General features: G+C 47.8%; 1 protein-coding gene across 1 annotated transcript; it reads left to right on the top strand.

Annotated features, from left to right (window-relative positions):
* The first annotated feature begins 4,314 nt into the window (after positions 1–4,314).
* On the top strand, positions 4,315–7,714 carry FBXL22 (F-box and leucine rich repeat protein 22). Its single transcript, XM_044662432.1, is given in 4 exon segments — positions 4,315–4,334; positions 4,336–4,372; positions 4,375–4,772; positions 7,206–7,714. Coding segments are annotated over 4 exon segments (801 nt in total). The 3' UTR covers positions 7,552–7,714.
* The last annotated feature ends 3,697 nt before the right edge of the window (positions 7,715–11,411 follow it).

Below are 11,411 nucleotides of genomic sequence, written 5' to 3'. Positions count from 1 at the left end.
TGTTCTATTGCTTCCCCCCCCCCTTTTTTTTTTCTTTTCTAAAAGTTTTAGTGAAGGCCTGAGCATAATTCTAGCCAAACAGACCTCTTAGGAAGGATGTCTACTGACAAGTTAAAAAGGAGTGGTTGAGGCATTATAAAAATCTGTCTGTAAAAGTGTCACAATTTTGATGACTTTTTCCTGATCATATAGTCGAAACTGCCAGAATCAGTCATTGGGACACCATTTCCATTTGAGTGTAGACAAGTTTTATTGTGGCTTAACACATTTGCTAGATGACCATTTGAAAATGAAATGCACCAACCTCATAATCAAACATGCAGAATGTCACTCCTAAAGAGGCTGCCTCACCAGAGTGAAAAGTCTAGGACCTTAGGAACTATTTGGGGGGAAAAAGGAAAAAGTTGGTTTGGGTCAAAATACTGCGCTGTCTCATTGTTGCTTAATTGTTCATCATTGTGGAAGAAATACATCGGTTGAGCCTGACATTTGACTCCCCTTCAGACCCCTTTGGGACACCCCAAAACAGAGCAACTTTATTGTGCTTAACAAGCAGGATATTTGTTGCTTTCAATTACAGATATTCCCACTCTTAGTATGTTTTTGTCTGATGTTTGCACCAGGGTCGTTGTTCTTTATAAAAATGGGTTGTTTTTAATGGCTTATGTAATGACTTTGCTGGAAGAAAATAGCTATAAGTCACAACTTTGTGGCAAGGTGTAGGAAAGTGTTGGGGAAAAGGAATGCTGGGGGCACCATGACCTGGGCCCAGCCCAGGAACTATGCTCAGCTTATCTGAAAGACTTTGGGGTTAATCAAACAGCAACTCTGCTGAATAGCTGCACACACCAGCGATGTAAATGTGCCTGTTTTGTATTTTAGAAATTTAACTGTGTAATCTTTGTCACAATTATTTTAAAAGCTTGATTCTGTTTTCTGTTCTCTTTCTGGGCTTTTTTTTCTCTTTTGGTGCCATGTTGTTTCCTGTATGTATAAGTGGCCTCTGGCTAGAAAACACCAGCAGGGCCTGATGCATCAAGGTACATGCCTCCTTTGGAGAAGAAAACTTGACCATCCTCCCACTGCAAACACAGATGTATGATACAAACGGTCTGTTTGTGGCAACACAGATATCTCTCCATGATGGAGAAAACTTTGCTTATCCACTGTATTCTACTCAGTGTGTAGTGACGACAAATGTAACTGACAATTGAACCAGTAAAGTATCCCGTCCCACTTTGCGAGTTACAAATGGAAGATGCCTGTGAAACTCCTTCGGTCAGCGTGTTTCTGGGCCTGGCATTGGGGCATATTTATTTCCTGAAACCATACGTGTCTTCTTGGTCTCATTGTTCTAATGTACATATCTCCTGTTTCCGTGTTCCCGCCCCCAGCTACTTATGGGTCACGTGGGCCTGGGTCCTTCCCCGCCCCCCTTCCCAACAACCCCCACCCCAAACAACTCAGATGGAGGCGCCAAGTGCGCAGCTGCCCTGGCAGCTCAGACGGAGGAGGAGCCTCCATGCCATGGGCCTCTAGAATCTGCCCTTCCCAGGAAGGAGCCTGAGAGACTCCATTGAAGGCTTCTGTCTGGAGCGCCCCAAGGCATCCCAGAGTAAGCAGTCCTCAACCAGTCTGGGCGGGGCAGAAAGGTGGAGAGCCCCGAGCCAAGTCACCTCCACGCATCATTCCATCGTGTCCAGATCTCACCCGGGGGGCCCAGACTGCGGCCTATTGGCTTTGCGTCAGACATACGCCAGAAGGCCCTCGAGTCACGTGGTGCTGTGGATGTCATTGTTTGCCATTAAAATCTAGCTCGTGTAATACAGGAAAAAAATCATTTCACTGCGTGAATAATCTTTTAAGTTGTACTTTGATTCCTTTTCTTCTTTGCCAACTTGAAATGTTTTATGGGAAAGTATCATTAAAAATCTGGTCTCTTTTCTTTGACTGTTAATAATTTTGAACACCCTTTAGTGAATGAATGCCTTCCATTACCCAGGCTTTGCTAACCAGGGCTGCCCCCCCACCCCCACCCTGGGAAGCAACTGCTCTTATCCCCATTTGATAGAGGAGGAAGTAAGGGCTCCCGCGAAGGTCACATTTGAACTCTGGTCTTTTTGCCTCCAAGGCCAGAGCTGGGCCCACTAGCGGTTAGGGTGCGTTTCAGCTTTGCTTTGATCGCCTGAAGGAAGTCATTTTTCATCCCGTTTGTTTTCTAAAACTGTGAGAAGGGTGCCTTTTGCATCACATGGCCCATTCTGGAGGAATGCTTGGCATTTATGCGTATATGTATATTATATGTACAGCTTTGCTATACCGAGCCCTGAGCCTTCCTTGTGCAAGGAAACATCGAGCAGGGACCTGTCAGTGGAAGGGCCTAGTGAGGAGAGGAAAAGTTAGCCAGGAGGGCTTCTGAGCAAGTTCTTTTGTTCCGCTTGGAACACAGCCGGCAGATGCCGCTGGGCCGGTTCTGTTAGCATTGTTCTCCCTAGACCAGAAAGCAAACCAGCTCCTTCTAGAGGATGAGTCTCATAAGGAGGACTGATTTGCCCCTCTTTCTGACTGTACCTGGCACTTGCTGGTCTAGACGAACTTGCAGCTTCCCGGCACACTGGCCTGCTGGGAGTCAGGAAGCCCGTTCAGATCTGGCTTCAAGACTCTCGGGCTGAGTAACCTTGGCCAAGTCCATAAACCTCAGACAGCCTCAGTTTCCTCAATTGTAAAATGGGGATAATAAAGACACCTGCCTCCTGGGGGGGAGGGGGTTGGGATTAAATGAAATCCTATTTGTGAAGCACTTAAGTGCCTGGCATGTGGCAGGCGTCAAAGAAAGGCGGATCTCCTCCTCTACCACACTGCTGACTGCCACAAAGGGGAGGGGCGCGGGCATCCCCTCCGCTTGGCGTCCCTGGAGAGAATGGAGCAGCGCCTGCGACTCGGAAGCCAAAAAATCAATGACTAGAGTGCTGGGCCAGAGGAGTGATTCAAAAGTTCTGACGTGAGTTCTTGGAAGAAAGCCCACAGCAACAACTTCTCAGTGAGTAAATCCTCAGCCACAGTTTCGGTTTGGGGGAAAGGAGCCCTCCAAGAAGTATTCTTACTCCTCCGAGCCTGCGGCCTCACAGCCTCCTCATTTAACAAGGGGAAGAGGTACAATTAGAGTCTGGACGTCCTGAGGAAACTCCCCCTTCTTGGAAGCTTACCAGCCCATCGGGACCGCTTTCCTTAGGGGGTGCTGTTCTGAGGGTGGAGTCCCGGGAAAGATGACCAAAGGGCCGAGCCAGCAAACCTCCCGGGAGGCTCACAGTTAACCGGCTTCCGCTGCTCTGAGAGAACCAAGCCAATGCGTGCGGTCCGGTCCATACTAAAGAATGGTTTTCGTTCCTCCTTTTACAGTCGAGGAAACGGAGCTCCTAAGGGAGTGTTAATAATGGGACGATCCATGCCCTCAAATGCAGGGGTATAGTTTAAGTCACTTGTTAGAGTTAAATGTTGAACAGATGGGTGCCCCCCCCCACGACTCTAGCTTGGGTGGGACTGTAGAGATTATGGACTAGCGTGCCAGGCCCCACATCCACTATAAAAACTAGAGAAAACACAATATCCCTAACCTAAATGGAGTGGCGGGGTGTGTCCTGAAAAGTAACAAGGCTTAGACACCGGTCCCACCGGCCCCTCCATTTAAGAGACAAGTCGCTTTTTCTATAAACTATCCATCAGGTTAAAAATAAACCTTGTCCTGAGGGCCAAAGCCAGTTCGGTTCAGCGGGTGCCGTCTGGGATTGACCTGGAAGCTCTAAATTGCAGCGAAAGCAAGATGGAGGGAAAACAATGGCTGGTTTTCTTAAAAGACTGGGGCACCATAGTACTAAAAATAGGAACCCTCTGCTCTTTGCTAAGATGAAGCCTTTTCCTTTTAAGGACCTAAATGAAATTTCCTATTGCAGCCGGCAGATATCCCCAGCCTCCAGTCATTGTTCCTATTTACAAACACAACCCTGGCGGCCTGGGGAAGCCGCATCTATCCAGAAGCTTCTCACTAAAGCCGAAGAGCCCTCCGTAACACTGTTGTTGGCTAACAGGGAAAGAAATCCCTTTTAAAGGAAAAAAAATTAGTTTATTTTTATTTGGCAGGTCTCCTGCCAGGCCTCCTGAATGCAGACGCTTGCACAGGTTGTCAGATGTCTTTCACACACACACACACACACACACACACACACACACACACACACACACACACACACACACACACACACACAAACCTTCAGCACCAGTTGTGGGCCAAAAATAAACCCCATTCCTCAGCCATATATGTCCACTGGCCCCGGCCCCAGGAGGAGGTAGGTCAGGCCCCCCAGGCTGGGCCCAGCGCAGCAGGCACACGGCTCTGCTGGGCGCTGTGTCTGGTCCCCACAAAGTGCTTTTGTTCCCACCATGCATATAACTCAGCTGAACCGAGAGTGTCTTTTACATTTATTTTCCTTCCTGGACAAGGACAGCAGGAAGAACTTGGCCAAAACGTGCTCGCAGCTGTGGGAGGTGTTTCTCGATCCTCTGCTCTGGCCGCTGCTGCATTTTAATTCTCTGGCCGAACTGAAAAAGGACAACTTCCTGGTGAGCCCCGCCCTGCGCTGCCTGTCCATCCGCTGGCACTCCAGCCAAGTCAAGGTGTGCAACGTGGAAGACTGGATGAAAAACGCCCTGCAGAGAGGCTTCTGCAGCACTCACGAGCACCTGGCCAGGGACTTGTTAGTGAAGGTTTGCCACAGGTAGGAGCTGGGTGGTCTCACCAAACTCGGGGCTGGAGGGAGCCTCCGCACTCGGACAAGCGCTGAATTGGCCCAGACAGGCTGGGGAGGGGGGGTGGAATAATTTAAAATGAATGAAAAATCACCTCAGGTAGCTCACTTCATTGCAATCCCCAATTCCTTAGGAAATGCCTGCGGAAGAGACTGGGGGGGAATGGGCGAAGGCGTGGAGGGCCGGCTGGGGTCACAGCTGTCATGAATTGGGAACACCTGTTTCCTCCCGAGCAGTGTCAGATTCTAAGAAGGGGGACAGAAAGGAAGCCCTCAGTTCCCATTGGGTGAAATACAAGGCCAAGATTTCACCATTTCAGAGGAGAAATGAGAACACAGGCAGAGACCACTGGAATAACTCAGGAAGGGGGGAGAGCAGCTGGGTGGTGAGAGCTATTTGAGAAAAGGACTGCTGGGCCAGACCGTCTGTCCCTCAATGGCCTTGTTGTAGTTCCGGAGAGGACAGGACGGCGACCCTCAGAGGTCAGTGGCCATGAGGGCAGCCCAGGCTGACGTCCAGAGACCCTGAGGAGAGAAAACTAGTGTGAAAGGAAGGGCCTGGGCAGGCTTTTAGTCGCTGGGGACGTGTTCCATTTCCCATGTGGGGGAAAAATATTTGATAAACATAGCAGGTAATCTGTTAACTCTCCCCTTAGCAGTTTGGAGAAGGGCGAATTCAATGTCCATCACCTTTCCTGAGACCAAATCGGCCATCATTTCATGCAATGTCCCCAGTGTGGCCGTGTCCTGGTTAGAATTCAAATTTCCAAGAACCTCCCCCTCAAGCAAATTAGGTATTTCACCAAAGCAATCATGGAGGAATTTATCTTTTGTCCACAAAGTCAAAATAAAGCTTTTGACCATTTTCTTTAATTTAACCTGATTGTTCATTGCAATAGAAAATCCAATTGGGCTTATGGGATTGTTGAACTGTAGGTTAAATATCTGTTTTTCCTAGAATGCAAATGTCAGCTCCCGGGGCTTTCTCCTTGAAAACACAAGATCACTCTAGACAGGGAAAGCAGTAGATTAAGTCTTAAATTCATCTTTAGTCGGCAGCTTCGGCCGATGAGGACACCGATGGGCACTCGTAGGACGAAGCTGTGGTGTGCAACGTTTAGCAAAATGTACCACAAAGCTTACATATTTTTTAAAAGGAACCATTTAGGATAGGAGCCAGGGAGCATATTTGCTGTTTGCTGCCTTCTCAGCACAAGAGAACAAAGTGTAACCCATTTTCTCTACAAATGGAGGGTTGACCAGGCTCCCTCCAGCCTTTGGGTTTTTCACTCCAGGAGAGGCTCCCCCTCATCCCTCCCCCCCAGGTAGCTGCTGGAAACAATCCTGTCTGCAGGCAAGCAAGGATGTAAGTGCCTTCCAGTGCAACAGCTCATTCTTCAACCTAATATACCTGCTTAGCCAAGCTGGGGAGGGATAGTATTCTCTCCCTTAAACACTTTGAAGGGCTCCTTATAGAGCGAGGATGAGTAACTTGCTGGTTACTGCCCCAGATACATTCTTCAGAGTTGATCTGTTTATTGATGATTGATAAAGTTGGCTTAATTTCATCAATAAACCTCATTTTATTAAAGGAGACATTACTTCCCACTGTTTGGAAGGAACAGTTTTTGAATCAGCATCCATCATTTCTCCTTGGCTTTCCCTGGCCCGCCCAACAAACGCAAGAGAATCTTAGTGGAGGAGGGGTAGGCTCCTACCAACTGCTTTGGTGACTTTTTCCCAGATTGGAGGCAAAGACAAGTAGTTCTAGTTTGGAAAACCATCTGGTCATGATTAACCATTCATTGCTTACTTTGGGGCAAATGAAGTGTGTGCTCAGAGGTGAGCTGGGGGAGAGCAGGAGAGAGGGAGGCACAGGCGGGCAGGGGAGAATGACCCTCGAGACCAGAAGACCCTTTTCCCCCCTTAAGGTTCCCTCCTCCATCAAAGGGAGAGAAATGATCAGATTTAGCCATTTCATCTCTTCTCCAAGTGATGGTCTCTTCTGTTTGGTCCACCTTTCCTAGTCTGAGAGATGCCCAGATTCCTCTTACTATAGGGGGCAACGTCAGGGATGGCTGAATTACAGAGGTCTCTGGAAGGGGCCATGGTTTCCAATTTCAGCAACTTTCATGGTGTTAAAACCCTGACAGACAATAGAATCTTGGATTTAAAGGTGGAAGGTGTCTTAGTTTTACAACTGAAGTCCAGAAAAGTGAGGCCACATCCCAGGTCTCTCAGAAGTTATGATAACAGGGGATCTGCACCTGGTGGCTGACTCCAAATTCAATGATCTTTCAAATGTACTTTCTGATCAATTAATGTGCAGAAGGGGTTGGGGGGGAGGCTTCGAATTGGCTCCTTTGTACTCTTCCCTTCCTATGTTGACACTCTCTCTTTCAGGTGCCCCAACCTCTTGTCCTTGACGCTCTCCGGCTGTGGCCACGTCACTGATGAATGCATTGCATTATTGCTCCAGAGTTGCCCCAACCTGCAGACCCTCAAACTGGAAAACTGTGTTCGCATCACCAACCGAACACTGACTGCTGTGACCACTCACGGGCGGGCACTGAGAACTCTTCATGTTGATTTCTGTCGCAACGTGAGCCAAGCGGGCCTGCGGCAGGTCCGAGAACTCTGCCCTTGGCTAGTTCTGAAAGCAGAGAGAAGTGCAGACATGATCCCAGACATGCTCCCTGAAGAAAAGCTAACCCAAGAGCGATCGGCAAGAAAACTCTTGCAACGATAGGCAGAGTCACCTTCAGGGGCACCAGCTTTCCTCCCCTGCCGGTTCTGAAGCCAGAAACAATTTCTCCTGTTCTTTGCAAGTCTGTGCCAGAACAGCTGCGTGACATTCACTATTTACCATGTGGAATAAGGAGCGAGGAAGATGCCACTGTGGATGGGGCCAAGAGCAGATCCCCATGAACCTGGATCAGAGAGCAGTTGGAGCAAAGTGATTCCTGAGATGGCACCCTTCTCCCCTGGAAGAGTTTATTCCTTTTCATCAGCAGTGTCTTAGACTAGCTGATGAGCTTTGTTGCCCTTTGACAAGCGTCCTAACCTCTTGGTCTTCAAATTCTTTTATCTACAAAACAAGAAGTTTGAACTAGATTGTCTTTAAGGTCTCTTTTAACCAGACCAGTCTGATTTTCTTCATTTCTGTCCTAAGATTAATTGTGTATAGGGATTTTAATGTGCTGCTTGGGGCTGATATGTTTATACTCTGGTCTAATTCCTTTTCCAGAACAATTACAAAAGAAAGAGCCATTTCCCATAAAACAACAGATCCATTTGACATTTTAAAATTTGCCAAGAGTTTTACACACGTTACTTCATTTGAGCCTTGCAACATCCCTATGAGGTAGATGCTAGAGGTACCATCATGTCCATTTTACAGATAAAGAAACTGTAAGCCCAGGGAGATGGGAGTGACTTGCCCTTGGAAGTAGGAAGAGCAGATTTTAGCAATGCCTTTTTAAAGATAAGGAAATTAACCCAGAGTGAAGTCCCAAAGCTTTTACCAGACTTTGGTGAGGTTAGAATTTAGGATACACATTTCCTGACTTTAGCCAAGTGCCAAGACAGCCCACAATCCTCAAGGTCATCCCACAGTTATTTCTTTAAACTACCCCAGGCTCAACCCATCAGACCCCAACGCCTGGCAAAGACAAGACATGAAGGAAGATGATTCTCTCCGAGAGAAACTGAAGGCAGCCTGCCAATCCTGAAGTCCAAAGCCTAGGGTTGCCCAGGGTGCCCTTCACCGGCGATCAACATCAATTCCTGTTCATCACTTTACAGGTTGGGGTGGGGGGAGATTTACACTTCAGAGCTTTACAGATTTCCCATTATTGCTTATAAAGGGGGTCCTTCAAGCTCTACCAGATCACACTGTAGTAACTAAAGACTATTGGGCAAACAGCAGGAATCCAGCCCCAGACCCACTAAATGAGATTTTTAAATGGCTGCCATGGTTACAGATCCAGAAACTCTGCTTGACCCCTCCCTGAAAAATGTCAACTCATTTCCCCAGGTTTCAAAAGTCTGCTTAGGCTTCTTTTTCACCCTTTACAAATGACTGGCCCAGGAATTGGTTCACAAACTCGGGGGTGGGGGGTGGAGGGGGGAAGAGGGAAGAATCAAATCATGATGGCAGCAGCAGATTCCTAAAACATAATTAAATTTGAATCTGTGATATTTCCAGCGTATTCTCCATCCAACTGCTTTTGGTCCTTTCTGCAGAAGCAGCTGGTGGTGCGGTGGAAAGATAATATTGTGCCTAGAGAGGAAGACCCAAGTTCAAATTTGACCTCAGACACTTATTAACTCTGATCCTGGGCAAGTCACTTCACCTCTGTTTTCTACAGTTTCTTCCACAGTAAAATGAGGCTAATAATAGCAGCTACCCTCACCGGGATGTGTCAAGGATCAAAAGGACTAATATTTGTAAAAAGCACTTGGCACCGTGCCAGGCATATGATACAGGCTACAGAAACGCTTGTTCCTTTCCTTTCTCCTCCAGCTGTTCTGTGACCCGGAGGACTGAGGAAATGAATTGATCAAACAGAAACAAAGTTGGGTTTATCAAATTGAGCAAAGTCCAAGAGCGTGAAGAGGGAAAACACAAGCTGGTTCTTTCTCCCCATCTCATCCCTGAGGTGTTCTAGGGAGAAGTCGAGATTACCCTTACCAAGGAGAAGGGGGCCCCTTGGCCGAGGGGTTCCAGGGGAGCCACAGTGCCATAGGCAGTCAGTAATTCCTTCACCACTTCTCCTTTCCTCTTACCCATCCTGCAGTGGTGGCAGACTCCAAGAGGAGAAGGCCACAGATGAACTTGGCTTTAAGATGTTTTATTGAATTTTTAGTTTGTATTGTATCATATTTATTTTGTTAAATATTTCTCAATTGTCCTTTAATCTGGTTCCTCTCCCCACCAGCACCCTGAGTGGCTCTGGGCTGCCTCTATTTATCCTCTTCTCCTTTTGGAGCTTGCTTGAAATAATAAGCATGTTCTTTCCTAAGCTGTATAAAATGGAAGGAGTCTTTAAACACACGAATGGAGCTCAGTTTCAAAATAAATCCTTTGGCAACTCTTTGTGGAATTTGTTCAAATCTGTATCAGATTTGCATAAAATGGGGGCACACCTCTGTTAATTCAAAAATCAAAAGCCAGAAGACACTCTCATTGTCATCCCTGTCCCTTCCACCTGATGGGGACTAATTAGGGAGGCTAATGCCACTTCTGGCTTCTTAGGGTGCTTTCACAATTTTAAAGTTATTTGCACACATACACTCATAGACCCCTGGCTCTCGGCAGTGTCCCCAAGCCTTTGGCAGTTTTTAGGGAGTAAAGCTCGGCACCTCCCACCTTGTCTTCCCCAGGTCTGAGGCAGGGGAGGATGGGGGAGGGCAGAACAGGCATCCTCTCGTTGGAAGAGTAAATGATTACACTAATGGATGGTGAAATCATTCACAGCGGAATTATTCCAGATTCACTGAGCCACAAATGCACAGTAATGGAGATGAGACCCAACCGGAAGCAAAGAGGAAAGAACAAACAAAGCCCCACATCCCGAAAGGATGCGCTTCTGCTCCGGAGTCCCCGCCTCCCCTCACTGACGCTTCCCAAGGCTCGGCCTCCGCCCGGCCATGCCGAGTCCCGCTTTCCTCCACTAAAGACATAAAACCATCGTTCCTGGCGACTGGTCTGAGCTCTTGCTCACATATAATTATATAGATACAAAAATATAATATGCAAATGTAGATAATAATGACAAGACCTTTGAAAGGTCCTTGTGCGGATTTTAAACTTTAATTATATGGGGGGAAGGGGAATGTCCTAAGTAGTATTTAAAGGCAAATACATTTACTCCGTTACATAACGGTATCTATACAGACCGGAGTAAACAACTGTGTATAATGCATTATGTCAGATCCTATGAAAGAATAATGTTAGGGTTCTGACCCTCTCATTATCCAGCCAAGGAAATCTGAGGCCAGACTAAGAGAAATGACTTATCCAAAGTCACACAAGCAGTAGGACAGAGCTGGGATTTGAACTCCAAATCCAGCATCCTTTCGGTTACAACAGAAATGACTCCAACGGCTAAAAATGGACCTCTGAGTCAGAGAGCCGGGCCCATCTCCTGTATAAAAAGAAAATTGCATTTGCTTTTGAAGGCTATCAGACACGGTTTTCTTAGGATTTCATCCCCACAAGCCACCATTCCAACATTTCCTGAGGCCTCCAGAAAGCCTGGGGAGAGGTCTTGAAACTAAGATGCCTTTGCAGCTTGCCCTGGCCGGTCTCCCCTCACTGGGCCTCCCAGGTGCTGGGGAGGCCTCTCAGGAAGAACCCAGCCTGGTGCCATTCCCTGGCCCCGGGCCCGGGCCTCAGCCTGCCTCACCATTTGTCTTTGTAGTTTGCCATAGAAATAACGGAGCTCGGGGAGGCCCAGTGCCGGGCCCTCCTGCCCCCTGGCCGGGGCAACCTTAGACTCACGGCCCTCCCCAACAGGAAAAACGATTTTCTGGCTGCTCGGGGCGCGAGCTTAGTGTCGCCGCACCAGCTGGGCCTGGGGGCTGGGGGCCGGGAGACCAGGGGGC

Source organism: Gracilinanus agilis, chromosome 2 (assembly GCF_016433145.1).
Source record: "Gracilinanus agilis isolate LMUSP501 chromosome 2, AgileGrace, whole genome shotgun sequence".
NCBI classification, from domain to species: domain Eukaryota; kingdom Metazoa; phylum Chordata; class Mammalia; order Didelphimorphia; family Didelphidae; genus Gracilinanus; species Gracilinanus agilis.
Note: the sequence above shows the minus strand (reverse complement) of the source record. Positions and strands in the feature narration are given on the sequence as shown.